Source organism: Bemisia tabaci, chromosome 10, assembly GCF_918797505.1.
Source record: "Bemisia tabaci chromosome 10, PGI_BMITA_v3".
Classification (NCBI taxonomy): Eukaryota; Metazoa; Arthropoda; class Insecta; order Hemiptera; family Aleyrodidae; genus Bemisia; species Bemisia tabaci.
Window position 1 is genome coordinate 7264437 of NC_092802.1, and position 17514 is coordinate 7281950.

Consider the following 17514-nt stretch of genomic DNA (forward strand, 5'->3'; position numbering starts at 1 on the left):
CTTGTAAAAATTGAATTTTTTGGGTCAATTTTGCAACCTTGGGATAGAGTTACGTTCTTTCTTCAGGAAGACGACGGAATCAAGACGGAGACTGATTCTGCAGAAGAAAACGACCGGGTTATTGCCGTGGCAGACGTCTCCAATATTTACACCTTTTGTTTTTATACTCGTCTCATTGATAAGGAACTTTCGATGAATGGAGGTGTCGACATTTTTCAAAACATACAGCTGGCGCGCTCGCGAGCGCGCTAGAACACGAGAGAAAAATTGGACTACATTTTGCAATTTGGACCTATAAATTCTGGCTCATCTGAAAAAACACGTATGTGCATAGGGAAACTAGTGGCACATACGTTGTTTTTAAACCGTGCCGGAATGTATAGTTCCTAATTGCAAAATGTAATCCAATTCATCATCACTGCAAACTTTCTGTAGGTCGATCAGATTTTTCCTCTCACACTGCAAAAAATGATCGAAAAACTTTTTTTCGTGGAAAAATTCATCTGAAAGATAACATTTTTGGCACAGTTTCATTCATTAAAAAGCGTCTACCAAGAAATTGACCAAGTTTATTAGAAAGTAACCAACCCACATTAGGTTGAAACTGAGAAAAAGAGGTTTGAAGTTTTATTCCTTCATAAGACTCATTGTCAATGTAGAAAATGAACTGTAACCCCTCTTTTCACCGACGAATTTTTTTCTTCAACTTTGAGTTTTTGGCAGGAGAAAATACACGACTTGTGGAACTCAAAAACATTTTTAACTCAAATTCTTCGGAAATTTTGGTTGGTTCCTTTCTGATGAACTCGCGGTCCAAATAAGAACTCCCGAGTCTATACTTGGGAAATTTTCTCATTCAGAACAGGTCATTCCAGAACAACTAAATTCGCCATTGATGTAAAAGTTGCTTTTTTTTTGGATAAAAAAAGAGGAAATCGTTCGAATTTTTTGAACAAATTTCTCTATCTCAGGAAAATTTTCCTCTGGGTGAAATGGACGTAGTTTTGAGTCCAAAAAAAGGTCATACCGACGGCTAAAATGTGAAACTACGTACCTCCATCGCGGCGTTCCAAAATCTCTGCTCCTACTTCATTTTTTCAAAGAGAAACAAGCCAACTTTATAGCATAGAATTTTTGACGGAATCAAATTTTGAAATGTTTGTAATACTTTTTCTTACCGATTTTTCTACGCGATTTTTTGACGGAATATTCCGAGCCAACTTCATCGCTTAAAATTTAAACAGAATATTCTGCTAACAGAGAAGAAAAATCTAGGAGGTTTTAAAAAAATTAAATCGACCGGTTTTACAAAGAGAAAATAAAATATGACAGGAAGTCTGCGACGTCGCAAACAGACACACGTGGTTTCGCACTTCGGCCATCAATAAAAATTATCTAAATCTATTCTAAAGCAGTTAGAACTTCTAACTGATTCGAAGATGGGTTTAATAGGTATTTCAAACGCAACAAAAATCAGTTCACTTTACTAGTCTCAATTGTTAGATGTTCCAGTGTAGAACTGCATCGGACATTGGTGCAGTCACGCGAACTAATTACGTGTGTTACTAATTAATGATGTAACAAAGCTCATACGCATCTGTATGAATTTTCTTAGTGGCATAATCTCTTTTCTGTAGTTTCTATTTTCCGCATAGCATCCCACAAGCAAAGTATACCCTCCTATTTTAAGCTCTGATTACTTAATTTACTGTGCGCTCAGCTTCATTCTTGACACTCCATAAAACCGACTTTTGTAAAACAGAATATTGACGGTGTATCACGTCGTTTGAGATAGCTTGGAGTCACGTCGTAAAGCAATTACGACAGGTCATTAACGAAGCGCTATCGGATAGGGATTCTTCAACTCTACAAGTGCAGCTAGTGACGTTATGCTGCGAAGCAAGATGTGCACTGTTATGGTGTTGACAGTGGACTTGAAATAATTGTCATTTTCTCCACGTTATTATTTTAGCTTTAAAATAGCAACAAAAAAGAGTGATTAAAAATAGCGACCAAGAACCATTTTTCAACGGAAAAATTGCGCTGTTTTTACGACTTCTTGGGAAAAAAATCGCTAGGATCATCACCCTTTTAAAGATTATCCTCGATCTTGATGCAATTTTATCTCTATAAAACTGCGTTTGATAGAATCGGATTTTATTTCAATTTATCTCGAATTTTTGATCGATAATATTGCAGTAAATCGCCGTCGATAAAACTGCGTGTTATTGCAAATTTATTCGATGAAATTGCAATTTATCACAATTTTTTATTCGATAATATGGCAATCAATCGACGTCGACAAAATTGCGATACATTTTCCGATCGGATCGCAACTTATCGGGATCTTTGCTACTTGGGTCATGGGGTATATTCCACTTTTTGTATGTATAATTGGACTACATTTTGCAATTTGAAACTATAAATTCTGGCTCATCCGAGAAAACACTTATGTGCATAGGGAGACTAATGACACATACGTTCTTTTTAAACCAGGCCAGACTTTATTGTTCCAAATTGCAAAATGTAGTCCAATTGAAGGACGTGGGGGAAAAGGCGCATAAGTGCAGTTTTTGCTATTTCGAGAAATACACGTTTGAAGTTTCGAAATTACATGGAACTTTATGGCGGAAATAAGGTTCAAACTGGCTTTTTTATGCTTAAAAATTGGAACTTGGGAGCGAATTTTTCACAACATACGCATTAAGACTAGTTTTACTTGACATCATTGATATCTCAATTTTTTCAAAATCTGCACTTATGCGCCTTGTCCTCAAAGCTCCTCAATTGATGTCAATCGAATCTTAATGACAACGTAGCACTGCAGCAGTCTATAACATTGCCGTGCTAAGGAAAAACGCCGTATAAACCATCAGGCGTTGCCAAATTTCCTTTGATAAAATACGAATTTCATGGTAAACGTATGAATATTTTCCTCCCAATTTTTCAGAAAATTTTGTTCGCAATGTCACCTAAAGCCCCTGAAAATTTCAAGGAAAAATATGCATACCTTTCTTCAAATATAAAACTTCATCGAAGGAAATTTGGCAACTCTCGAATGTTCATACGGCGTTCTTCCTTAGCACGGCAGACCAGTTGAGAGACTCAAATGCACGAGTAGGAAGAAGGCGCACGGTCTCACATAAGTGACGGCGCATACGCTTGTTTGCGGTGTGAGATTAGAATGAGGGAGAATGGAGGGATTGACCAGCCCCTGCACAACAAGCATAAGTGTGGTTGAAGAAGAGCCTGCTTTCCTGTCTTATTCAATGATTCTCAGACCTCGAAATTACGATCCGGACAATCGGTACGATAAGTTATTGCTACGAAGAGAATTACTTTCTCTCCGGAGAAATTAGTTAGTGTTCCGGAGAAAAATATTTTCTCTTCGGAACGATAAGTTATTGCTTCGAGACGATGAGTTATTGCTGGGAAAAGAAAATATTTTTCTCCGGAACGCTAACTAATTTCTCTGGAGACAAAATAATTCTCTCCCAAGCATAAACTTCTCGTTCCGAAGAGAAGATATTTTTCTCCGGAACACCAACTAATTCCTCCGGACTCGAATCTCAAACTTGACGAAGTGAAGTGTGAAGACACTTTGAGAGAATCCGAATACTCGTAACTGAATAACCAGCAGTTTCATTTAATTGTACTGCGCCGTAGCCGTATGCATACTTTCACATCGAGCAACTATTTTAACCCCTCGGAGATCAAATTGCATAGCTTTGAAATTGAAGGAGTTTTGAATACACGCACCGATTTGTGGCGTTGCACGGTTACTGCGTGGTATTGCCTCCTAGAGATGTGCTTTTACGTGCCGACGAGTTTATAAAATAACCAGTGGCGGGGTATGAATGATTACATGGTGATTACACCGCACAACATGGGTTCTGTCCATCGAACTAAACCAATTTTTTTCGATTCCTAGGTGATATAAAAGTCCCATGCCCATGATAACTTCAGGAAAATTATCTGGTGCGTAGGGCGCTGCCATTTTGAATTTTTCAAAATTCAGGAAAATCACGATCAGTTTTTTGGAAATATTTCCTCAACGGTTAATCCTACAAGAAAAACACGATTTTTTGCATTTTTTTTGGTGCAAATTTGCAATAAAATCGTGATTTTATAGGCAGCGGTTCATCGCAATATCATCGAGCAAAAAATCGTGATATATTGAGATAAAATATCGACTTTATCGAACGACATTTGAATCAGTGAGAACGAAAACACACAAACTAGGTAAAATGAAAACAATCAAGACACACGGAAAATTGCACAGTAGGTGAAAAAGTTAGTTTCAGAAAAAGATTTTTGCTACCGAAAGACAAGTACTTTTGGACACTTTAAAGGTCCAAGTTGGAACAGACGCACTAACTTCAATGACCTTCGTGTAAATTAACTGTCTTAAATGGAAATTAAGCATTTTCGAGTAACCGAGTTGGTGTGTTTTCGTTCTCACTGATTCATTTTACAGAGATAAAATTGCGACAAGACCGCGAATAATCACTCAGATATTGCTGATCCCGGCGATTTCATCGCCAAAAAATCGTAAAAAAGTCACAACTTAATTTCAGAGTATCGCAATTTTTCCGTTGAAAAACGCTATTTGGGATGGGGTGGTTTTACAAAACTATACGATTTTCTTTTTTCTTCTTTTTTCTTTTTGCAAGCTTCAAATAGCCCCTATAGACTAATCCCACGCTCACCACCAGCCCAACGTGACCATTGTCTGAGGTCATCAAACTCAGGTCACCTGGCCGGAAATCGAACCCGGGGCCGGAACACGGAAAAAATTAAATGCTGATTTATCAATTAAACTGTTTAAAAAAAGCCCGTCAGGTTTCAAATGCTTATTTTACAATACAAAAATGCTGAGAGAACATTTGAATTTGTTCGTTTTACAGTGGGCGTAGTTAAGTTAGCATTTCTCCAAATGTAAAATCGGCATTTGAAACTTGTCGGACATGTTTTTAACAATATAAATGCTAAATCAACATTTACTTTTTTCCGTGTACAGGGCCAGAAAAAAAATTACTTTAAAAAAATTAAAAATAAAAATCAATTACGTTAAAAAAAACTCGTCAATCGTTACGTGACGCAATTCATCTCTCCTTCCGTCCCTCGTAACGCGAGCTCAGAGCCCCCCCCCCCCCTCCCCTCGAGCGTCATGTACTTTCCGAACGGCCCCCGATATAGCTGGTACCCCGAGCTTTGCCCGTCCAATCGGACAACGGTGGAGGAGCGCGATCAACAACACTCGGCGTGGCGTCGCGCGGAGCAAGGTGGAGCAGTGGTGGAGGCAGCAGACTCGGAGCCCGTCAGCCTTGTCTCGCGCTCGCGTCGTGCGCGGCAGTCGTATTCGTGTCATCGCAACGGCGAGATGTGTCCCGTATCGAGGTGGAACCTGCTCGCGTGCGCGAGTCTGTGCGTGGTCCTCCTGGCGGTGGCCGGGGTGGACGCCATCCGCGGGTGCCGCGATTGCGGGGGCGGGGCCGGCAGTGACGAGGACTACCACCAGCACAGGATACACTTCCCGGAGGACGAGGCTGTCCTCGCCGAGAGGGAGGCTGCCGATGGGGAGTACCCCGGATCTCAGGTGAGTTTTATTTCAGCATCTGCAACGTAGTTGTGAGAAACACACGAAGCTACATGCACTGGGAAACAAACACATTAGATCTAGAGTCTAGACTCTTGAAAACATTGACAAGAAAAAATACTCTTGATTCAATCGGAATTTTGCTTGAATCAAAACGAAATCCGCTTAAATCAAGAGGCTTGGTTCTTGATTTAAGCTAGATTCTGATTGAATCAACAGTACTTTTTCTCGTCGATGTTTTAAGAGTCTGGACTCTAGATCCAATGTGTTTTTTTTTTTTCAAGGTGGATTGCATTTAGCAAAAAGGAACCAGCGCGATTACAGTGTTTCCAAAATCGTGCGACTTCCTCTTTCCTTTTAAAAATACTCAATATATGTACAGTACTAACATTTACACAATTATTTTCCTTTAATATTAATAATTTTTTGGTGGGAAGCAAAAAATATTTACTATTCTGAGAAATTTTGTTGATACTTATGAAGAAGCAACATTTTTACAACACTGTAATTCTGGCGGTTCCATGCTAAATACGATCCAATTGTGGAGGCGCATTTTCCGTATCAATATTAAATGGATCGCATTTAGCAAAGAGGAACCCTGCGCGAATATAGTGCGTTGTAAAAATGTTGCTTCTTCATAATGGAGAATTTGCAAGTGTCTAAAATTTGATGAATTTCTGAAAAAAATTTCTGGTTGAATCCGATTAACAATTTCACTGAATTTTATCGATAGCAACGAGAAAAACATCTGTAAAAAGTTTAAACTTTAAATGTGCTGAAGTGAATTTATGACGAGGTTCATTTCATCGTTGTCGACTGCTGTGAAAATAAAATCATCAATCACGTCAAAATTTTGATTAAATCCATTAAGTTTCATTCCAAGTCTCAAAACTGGCTCCAAATTTGTTGCTACATATTTGTGGGGAAAGTAAAGTAGGGTCAGGGAATACATCGATATACCAAGAGAAAACAAGGAAAAAAGGATTGTCAGCTTTTAATTTAAAGAAACCAGGAACGTGGAAATAACATCAGTCGAGCTGATCGACGTAAAAAGTTGAATCGATTCAATAGGGATTTCCCGATGAGACGCGTTTTTGGCTCAATGATGTGTGTTCTAATGACGCTCACTTTCACTTTAAACTCAAGTGCATGATCGTATATTTTGTTACTGTAACATATCTATCAGATATCAGCGTCCTGGTAGACAGAATTCCTGATTGACATATTGGGCAACAGCCAAAACTGAAACGCTGGGTGTAGAAAGGGCATTTCTTGGTTGCAGTGTCTCAAAATCTCCGCTAACGTTTCATCCATCATAATTAAAGGAAATGCGGGTAATTCGTTGTAACTTTTACTGAATAATAATTTTACAGTGCTGAAGACGTACCTAAACTTTCAGAAACTTCACTCAATGGTTTCCTCTCTAAAATAAAAATTAGTATTGAAGATTCTGAAAAACCACAACTAAGAAATGTCCTTCACTGGAAATAAAACACATTGGACCTAGAGTGCAGACTCTTGAAAATATTGACAAGAAAAAATACTCTTGATTCAATCGGATTTTTGCTCGAATCAAAACGAAATCCGCTTAAATTAAGAGGCTTGATTTAAGCTAGATTCTGATTGAATCAAGAGTACTCTTTCTTGTCGATGTTCTTAAGAGTCTGGACTCTAGATCCAAAGTGTTTTTAATCCAGTGTTTCTGCACCCGACGCCTCAATTAGAGTCGGGTAAAGTAACAATAAAATATCAATGCATCAAATAATTTACAGGCATATGTATCGTTCAAAGTGTTTTTCAAAATTATGCCTAAAATTCTTGCTCTGAGTTCTTGCGGATGCCACTCCCATGGTCACTAAAATCTAGTATGAAGTTTTAGAAAATTCAAAGTTATTGTAAAGCTGCAAAGGCTGAGAGACTTAAACGCCAGGAAAAGAAAAAAGGCGAAAGTAAAGGTGTTACCTCATGGTGACGATGGCTCGAACGATAAGCCGAGCGGAGTGCAAGTAGCGGACATAGCATTCTTCTGCGCTTGCAATGTCGATCACTTTCACCTGAAATCACGAACACATTCCATCAATGTCAATCTTAGCGTCATGACGAAACATTCCTATAACCATGCCGCAATAAATCCTCATAGTACAGAGCGGATTTTTCATGATTTATCTATGAGAATGAATACGCTAAATTGTTAGACATTAGAATGCCAAATTTGGCTGGTTACGCCATCAAACAAGGAAAATACGATGATAAACATTGAGCTTCAAGCAAATAATAAATGCAATATTATTCAACTACATGATGTTACAAGGATGCAATTGGAACAAAAAGAAAGGATGAGGGATTTCGTTTGGTTTCAATGGACCACTAGACAAGGTACGAATTTAAGCATTCTGATACATGTTTCTTAACCAAAATTTCACGTAAAACACGATTCGTGCAACGAAAATTACCAAAATCAACTCCTAACAAAGATATTAACGTTTTTATTTCACGTTGGTTACAAGGAATTTGAATTTGAATTGCCCGCTCACAAGAAACTCAAAGCTCTACGTGAGTCAAATCGCGCACCACAAGGGTTTCAGCAATCTTCTCAATCGAGCAATGTTCATTTCCCACCATGTGTTGTTCAATCTATAGGCAATTTGCTATAGCTGAGCCAAAGCGTTAAGATTGAGGTTGCCAGATTTTTATATCGCAGAGACTGTCATGATAAACGTTTAGCGCGCGATGTGAGTCAGGTAGAGTATTGAGTTTTCATGAGCGGGTGGTTTGAATTCACGCATCAAGAATTAAGGATCTTCGTAAGGAGTTGATTTTGGTAATTTTCGTTGTGCACATCGTGTTCTACGTGAACTTTTGGTTAAGATGCATGTATCTGAATGCTGATATTCGTACCTTATGGGATAATGGGTTGCAAACTGTTGTTAGAGCAAACGGAAGAGTTGCCTCTCACGATAAATGACTTAAAAATCACTTTGAACACATCAACAAAGGCTGAAATGCACTCCGAACTTCTTCAATTGAGAAGAAATTGCCAAGTTTTGAGCTTTTCCGTCTGAAAGTATACGATGGCAAAAACATTATTTTATACACACGAGTTGCCCCGGTTTCACAACTGCGCATGCGAAAGTGCAAATCGCTACTGTCATGTCTCACAGTTGTCTTTTTTCTAATTAAAAACAAACATCACAACAAACACTATAGCATCCTCCATTCTCTGCTGTTCAACCTACGTTTAAAAAATAGGAGTACTTTTGTTGTTTGTTTTTATTTGGAAAACTGTGTCACATGATGGCGGTCATTTTCAGTTTCGCGCAGGGTGATCCATCTGTATAATGTTATGTTCTGCTGAGGCATTTCTTTCTCTTTTTTTCGCAAATTGTGAAATCAGGACCAAGTTGAAGAGAAAACTCTGCTTTTCGCTATGGCCGAGGTTTTCAACCAACCCATTTGTGGGCTATTTTATTCAAATTCCACGAGAATTACTCTTTCCCCGATTTAACATATAGGAATCTCCTCGAATTGTCCTTAAGGGTCTTTTTCATAGTCGATCCTTAACTGTAAAGGATTCCTTAGCCCAATATAATTCCTATGACTTGAGGAGGCCTTAAAGTTCACCGAGCGACTATGAATAGGACCTTAAATGGGCTACCTTCATAAGCGTACCTAGGTCATTTTGCTCGGAGGACCTGGCCCCCCTACCTGTCTGGGGGGTATACCATACCCCCCAGACAAGTTCACAGTTGAGAGAGGGACTCGAGGAGCCTCCCATGGAAATTTTTTCAAATTTTAAATCTATTTGGACGCATTTTGAGGCTTCTGTGACGGAAATTTTCCATACATTTCTGCAGAAAAATTACGTTTTTTTCACGTTCAGGAAAGAACACTTTCGAATTGTTGCATTCATTACATTCCGAAATTTTTTGAAATTTCAACTTCATTTGGACGCATTTTGAAGTTTCTGTGATAAAAATTTTAGAAAATAGGTACCAACTTAATGAACACGGTGTTTTCACTTAGATGTATTTCTGCCAAACGGAACTATGTGCGTTAAGACATGAACCCTGAGACCCATTGGGATGCATGCATAACAGGGCCCACGTCATAATGCACATAGTGCCGTTTGGCAGAAATACGTCCATTTAAGACTCTACATTAAGAGAGATAATCATATTCGACGAAGGTTCCTTCCCACCATCCAGAAAATCTGGGGGAGCAGATGGTACAATTATTAATTCTAGGGGGGTCAGCCCCCCCTCCTTCGCACGCCCATCACTGGAAGAAAAAGAATCTTAAATTTGCCGCCAAGAAGTATTTCTTCTTAAATCAAGAATTTTTCTGGTTAATATAAGCTACTTTTTGGCTTAACCCAAGCATTATTTTGCTTGTATCAAGAAAAAGTCAGCTTAAAGCAAGAAAAAAAAAATTCTTGGCGGCAAATTCAAGAATCATCATGCTTGATCCAAGCTACTTTTTTTTCAGTGACGGCTTCCTTGAATAAAGGCGCTGTTGAAGGTACGATATGAATAATAATCGAATACGGCGCTTTAGGTAGGTAATTCTCTTGAGTCGCGAATTTTCCACAATTGACCCTCGCGAGATCGTGCGAATTTACAGACGATGCGTTCCTGGTCCATGACTCTGGTCACTTAACCCCCTATGACACCATCGAGACAGCGCTGCTGCAGACGGGATTGGGAAAGATGCAAGAGCAGCGTCTCGTATCACTCGGGGGTCGGGGGCAGGCGCGCGCGGAGCAGGTGTTTGCCAATGCTGCAAACCTCTCGTAGCTGTAATTACGTCCGACGACGGGCGAAAAACACGTGTCGGAATAATAGATATTGATGACGACCGTTTTTTTCTTTTTTTCTCGAGGTTTTTGTCGCAATTTCGCGCCGGGGAAAACGCAACCTCGGCGATTTTGTCTCTTTGATGCACGAATCTGAATAGAAACAACAGTCGGCACGCTGAGGGCCTCCCAAGCGAGCTTTTTTCAGTTTACTTTATGCGGCCTGAGTTTCTCCCGAAAATTCGGGGCGAGCATGGGCGTGGATGTGCCAGGGAGGGCTTGGCTCCCCGTACACTGGAAAAAAAACACATTGGATCTAGAGTCCAGACTCTTAAAAACATCGACAAGGAAAACGCTCTTGATTCGATCAGATTTAAGCTTAAATCTAGAACCAAGCCTCCTAATTTAAGCGGATTTCCTTTTGATTTAAGTTTAAATCTGATTGAATCAAGAGTCCTTTTTCTTGTCAATGTTTTCAAGAGTCTGAACTCTAGATCCAATGTGTTTTTTTCCAGTGAACAGATTTTTAAATGGTTGCAGCTGATTGAGATCATCAAATCAGCTGAAGAGCCGAATCGATCCACAGAAAGGAACCGAACACACAATTGGTTCCCTCTCAAATGTCTTACAAATGAAATAAAATCAGAGAAAGGAACCAACTGCACAAGGATGCTTTCCCTTGTTTGCAAAAAAAAATTTGGTTCCCTTCTGTTAAACTCGATCCTTTTGATATCGATGGCTGAAGTCAAAAAATGCCTACCTCCAATTCAGGCGTTGCAGATCTCCTTGTCATGTTTAATTTTTTTAAAGAAACTAATTGGCAATATTTCGTGAAATATTCTTTGAATTTTCTCAGTTTACTCCTAAATATTCACAGAAAATATTAAGGATATTTTAATTTTCTTTTTTCATTAAAAAAAATGAACAAATAAAATAGAATAAAATGCACTTTGGTAGGTTTTAAATAGAAATACGTTGCATTGGAGTGACAGAGTAGCCATCGATATGCAGTTAAAATTTCGGGTTTTCAGAGGTGTTCACCGTTGCATCACCTATTGCATTTTGCCGATGGATCGTCGTGTGTGTTTATGTCTCCGTGTGACGCTAAAATTTTATGCTAGCGAGGTGCTCCAGATTTCGTTAAATTGGCAAAAAATTTTGCACATTCATGCTTAGAATCCTGAATTGAGCAAGAGCGTTTACCCTTGAAAAGTTTTGAAATAAGCTATACCTCAATTTTTGATAATTCGATATTTTCTCATTTTAACTAATTGCATTGCGAAAAAACGGAAGTTTTGTGTAGTTTGAACCTACCGCAAGAATAGACAAAAATATGTGGCTGTCCATGGAAAGATATAAAATAAAGTTCGTATAGACCGCTAAAGTCCTGCTAACCGAAGCTTTCGGTCACAGGAACAGAACTTTAGTTCAGGGCACTGAAAAAAAAATTGGTAGATTTTAAAGGTGATCCGAGTATGGTATTAAACGACAGACTCTATGGTAGCATTCACCATATTATGGTCAGTATTATCAGAATTCTCACTGAAAAAAAAAACTCCGGCCCTGAGAGCCGCAATTACGGGCTATATAGACATACCGTCCATTCCGGGCTCAAAGGCCGAAAATTCCGGCTGCTGCAGCCGTAGCTTCGGCCTCTGAACCCGGAGCAATCGAACCAGCAGCCGGAATTTTTGGCCTTTGAGCCCGGAACGGACGGTATGTCTATATAGCCCGTAATTGCGGCTCCCACGGCCGGAGTTTTTTTTTCAGTGTAATAAATACTACTGTAATTCTGATTATTTTCACCAAATAGTATCACGGTGTGAAAAATCAAGGACCTAGACTTATAGTAGATATTACTACACTTTTTTTTCAGTGTAGGTAAAACTAAAGTTTCGGTTTTATCCATCCCGTTTTGGTTCCCTCGATTCACTGTTTTCCTAGCCACACGCATGCATCATCTTCGAATCTACTCGCGTGAGTCTGAGTCACTGATGAACCTATTCAAATTCAAGTCACGCTAATGAGCTACCTCGCAAGAGCAAACTCACAAAATTTGTTTGAGCTACTGCGCACTTTTAGTGTCATTTTCTAGGGAGCTCACAGATCAACGTCATTGTTGCCACTTTTATTTTTTGCTTAAAAAAAGGACCCATAGAATGAGCAACTGAGAGCTCCCCTCAAAAATAGGCGGATCCAGCAAATTGGCAGCATTGTTTTTCCCCATTTAAACCTATGAAAATATATCGATTCTTAGAGCGGCAGGTTCTCCGACAAGGATCGATTATTTAACATAGGTGTAAATAGTTGGAACCCGGTGTTGCCAAATTGCTGGATCCACCTCTGCTTCAAAATCGGCAAAATTCGTTTCGCGGTTGTGATTTAACGCGAAGACTGAGTTGTTGATTCAGCATGAGGGCAAGTTTTTTTCAGGTTTATGACGTCATGTGGGGGTTTTCCCAATGCAGTTTAGGTGTTAGCCTTACTCATCAAGCAACTAAGGTGTGAGGTCTGATTACTGTATTTTTAGGTCGTGTTCGTATCATACCCATTTTGATTTTCTGGAATAAATTAATCAGAGAAACTCATACTCTCATAATATTTTATTATTTATCATTAAGTTTTTCGGCAATGAGTAGAAATTAATCTTATCACGTCTAAACTGAAAAACGAACAATGACAAGGCGGTGCATTTTCTCACTTTTAAATCTATTTTTAGACTATTTCCCATGACCGAAAAAATGTATACAAAATTCTGCAAAATCAGCTCTTAAGGCACTTTCAGACGAAGTAATAAAAAATTTGCGTACAAATTTTCCAATGGAGATTTCGCAAGAAAAAACTTAGCCTGACTCCATTATTTAGTGAAAAATTTGCTTGAGGAAAAATTTCTTCGTATAAAGACATTTGACGAAAATCAGAAATACCAATATCTGCGTCCCTCATTCTGAAAAGAAATTTAAAAAAAAAAAAAAAAAAAAAAAAAAAAAAAAAAAAAAACATAAAAATTCTAAATTGCACTCCACTGTGGAACGACGGTGCTTCGGCTGCATTCAGACATAAGGTGAGGGCGCGGGGGAGGGAGGGGGGTGGACTAATGACGAAGGCAGGTATTCGACTGGATTGGTGAGTTAGCGCCGGTCAAGGTCGCGAAGCTCGGCTTAATTAAGCCGCCGTCCGACGCCACTAGAGCGGAACACCGCGAATAATAGGCCTAGAACCCATACTACTCGTCTGATTTCAGCTACATTCTCTTCGTCCACACTCGTCAATGGAATGGGGGAATGTACTTTCCCACCGTTGTCGGATCTCACACCTCGGGGGAGTTGAACAGAGGAAGAAGATCAACTGAACTGAATTTTGCAATTAGGAACTAAAATTTCTGACAAAATTTAGAAAAAACTGAGGAAAACACACTAAGAAGTGGCCCGAATACTATATGTAACAAGGTGGAGAAATGGTGCTGGGTCTACACCATTTCGCGGAGAAAACGAAGCCGAGAAGTTCCAAAAATTATAATTAGAGCTTATATAGCTATAATATTAGCTTTTTTGGCGCCATGAATTTTTTTGAGTTAAAACCTAATTTACAGCTCCAGAGCAATATGATTAGACTTAAATATTTCAAATTGATATTATTAGATGGATTCCCTGGAGCGAAAAATGGGTTTGTGCCTTTTTGATCCTAAATTTTTTTCACCATTACAAGTCAAGTCCTATTTGGACGTATTTCTATCAAACAGAACTACGTGCAGGTGAGAAATATGGGGTGTGCTCGTCGAAGCTGCATAAGAAACAATGTAAAAGAGGGCGTGATTCCTTTTGAAGAATTGGAAAAGCGGGATATTACATTCTATCAAACAGACCTATGTGCCAACTGATTGCGGAACTCATGAGCCGCGGGCATGGCAAGAGAGCGTTGTGGACAGGGCCCATGAGTTTAAGATGCGGATCCGCGGCTCGGAGTCTCCATCGTCGCCGCTGACGTCACTGGCGCTTTATTATTCTCATTCACTCTTACGGCCAGAGAACTAACGAGCACACCCCATATTTCTCACCTCCACATAGGTCTGTTTGGTAGAAATACGTCCATTTGAGCATTTGCCTGCATAGAAAAATACATGGCAAGTGCGTTCAATCTGAAGTGAGCCAGAAATAGCAGTTCGTTACTTTTGTATAATGAAGTCCAATTGGACTACATTTTGCAATTCGGAACTACAATTTCATCGGTTTACATCGGCTAAACCACTTATTTGCATAGAAAAACTAATGGTATATATGCGTTGCTTCTGAACTGAGACAGAAATTGCAGTTCCTGATTGCAAAATGTAGTTCCATTGTAAAAAGTATTAATTTGATTAAGTTATGGGGATTGTGCTCATCTTTGCCGATCCTCGACGAGTCTCCGTCAACCATCGAAACAAGTTTTCCCCGCAATCTAGCTACGACGCTTCATATGTAATCAATACCTATAAATAAACCGATTGAATTCTGGTTGCATCAATGAAGCGAGACCAGTAACCGATTGTCTCTTGACACGTCAGCGGTGTTCATCGATGACTCAGCTAATGTCACCGGTTTCCAGGAAACGGGTACATCGATTGACCCGATATTAGAAAAGTTTTCAATTGTCCACCTGCTGATTGTGACTGATTGTGATGCAGGTTTACACGTAGTCAAGATCATCATGATAATTTTCGGTTATTAGCTGACGCAAAGAAATACCCATGCAAGCTTAGACATGTCTGTTTGGTTGGAAAGTTACTGTTCGTCCAAAACAGAAACATGCCAAAATTTTAGTCCCGGTTTACAAGAGAGACTTTTCAACTTGCCTCCTTTTACATCGCAAAACCAATTAATTAATTTAAATTTTAACCATTATTAGTACTTCTACTCATCGACGGACGTACTATTTTCAATGAGGGGCGAGAATTCAGATTTTAGTAATTTTCATGAGCTGCCAAATGAAATGGAGTATTTCTGATAAACGGAACTAATTGTAAGCGCCAAATTGAGTTCTTTTTGAGTATTTTAGAATCCCGGAGAGCGCGTTCTGTCAAACGGAACTAAGCGCCATGGAAAAGCATTGCGAGTGCAGGACGGAACGGGCATCGCGGTTCGCAACACCCGCCAATCCAAGGCCTCCCTCTTCCTCCTTCCCCCTATGGCGCTTAGTTCCGTTTGATAGAAATATGTTCAAATTGGCCACAAATTGAATTTATTTTGAGGTAAATGATTTTTCTCATCTAACTTGAAGTAAGAAAGAAAGAAAATTTCTAATGCATGACGGATACTTGAATTAAGCCGTTTGCACTCATCTCGGCTCTTAATTACAGGCCAAGAACTTTCCGTATTTACTGCTGTGATAGCGAAGAGAGCAGTAAGAGCATGCTGGGATGAATCACGAGACACATAAAAGCATGTGCATACCACGGCTCACACAGAAATACACTTACTGCTCTCTTCGCTATCACAGCAGTATATATAAATATTCTTATGAATGGACATGGATTCGATGCGTTCTTTATCAAAAACACCTCCAGCCTCTCGAAAAATTCCTTCGAAGATTAAGATTCTTTCCTAATCCATTGACTCAGATCGAAAGTTGAGGCAGCGTCTCCGGACCTCAAGTTCATCGACTTTGACGACATGATAACTCGGTCGGCGCAGTAACCAAATCTCTCCGCTTTTTAATGGACCTTGAGGCTCATAAGAAAGCTCACCCACCGGGGCTCATAGAAAATGGAACAAGTTACTTTTTTGATTCGGATAAGCTGTGGATGGCACCGGTAGCTTCCAGTCTGGAATCCGATTCCCAGAAGCGATGGCGCGCAGTGGCGAGGCGTGCTTTGCGATATATCGATCGATTTGCCGTTCAAACCTATGGAAAAGCATCGATAGACAGGGAACACCTTAATGATCGATTCTTTACCATAGCATCAAATGAGGAAAGATCGATAATCGATCATTCACGCTTCGCCACTTATGCCCGGACAGGCGATATATCGATTATTCTGTCATTTGGACCTATGGAAAAGCATCGATAGGCAAGGAACACCTTAATGATCGATTCTTTACCATAGCTTCAAATGAGGAAATATCGATAATCGATCATTCACGCTTCGCCACTGATGCCCCCCGACAGGCGCCGGCGTCGTTGGAAGAGGAGTTAATGAACTTTGCCAAGACTTTATTGCAGCTAATGGCGTGAGTCACACTCAGCCGGCCTTGAGCTATAAATAATGTGCTCGACTTTAGCTACGATTCCTGGAATTTCAGTTGCAATTTTTTTTTTTTGTAGTTTACAAGGTTTCCTCCGGATGCATGTTTCCCCGGTTTCATGAATATTCATCCTCGAAAAATCATGTTGGTTGTGAGTGAGCACGACTTCGTCACTTTCCGCCCAAAGTATCACAAGCGCTATGCGACGTTTTAAAATTTCCACCGCCATTTTATTTCCTTTACAGAGAAATTGTTGGTTGAATCTATTCGAAAATTTCACTGAATTTTATCGGCAGCACATAAAAATTCAGTGAAATTTTCGGACAGCTTTGTTGAAAAATTTCACAGTAAAAAGTAAAATGGCAGCGGAAATGTTGACACGTTGCATGACACTTGTGATACTCTAGCCGGAAGATGTCAACTTGGTGGGTTTATCGATGATGAATGGATAATGAGGAATGTAGTGGAATGTATCTGAAGATATCAGTAAAGGAGAAAAAAATAAATAAAATAATCAGTAAATCAGTAAATAATAATCAGTAAATAAATAAATAAATAAGTAATAATAATAAGTAATAATCAGTAAATGGACCGCGTTTAGCAGAAAGGAACCAAGCCACATCAGCTATTGTCAAATTTAACCGAGCAATTTAGTTTTTGACCAGAGAACGTTTGTGCGGACTCCTTTGACAATTTTGAGGAATTCGCCCCGCACTATGCAGAAAATTCACCGAGAGTGCACAAAAAATCCGCACAACCGTTTTTATGTACAAAATCAAACTGCCTTAGTGAATTTGGCAAAAGCTGATGTAGCTTGGTTCCTTTCTGCTTAACGCAGTCCAAATAAGGTTTATTTAGAGTATAAAGGATTGAAAATGGCTTAATTTCCTAAGATTTTCTTA

At 39.4% G+C, this 17514-nt stretch overlaps 1 protein-coding gene across 1 annotated transcript in view; it reads left to right on the forward strand.

Moving 5' to 3' along the window:
• Positions 1–5170: 5170 nt before the first annotated feature.
• Pvf1 (PDGF- and VEGF-related factor 1) overlaps positions 5171–17514 on the forward strand; it is a 40732-nt gene continuing 28388 nt past the window's right edge. The window contains exon 1 of the mRNA XM_019040585.2: positions 5171–5599. Within this exon, the coding sequence (XP_018896130.2) occupies positions 5171–5599 (429 nt within the window). The remainder of the gene's footprint in view (positions 5600–17514) is intronic.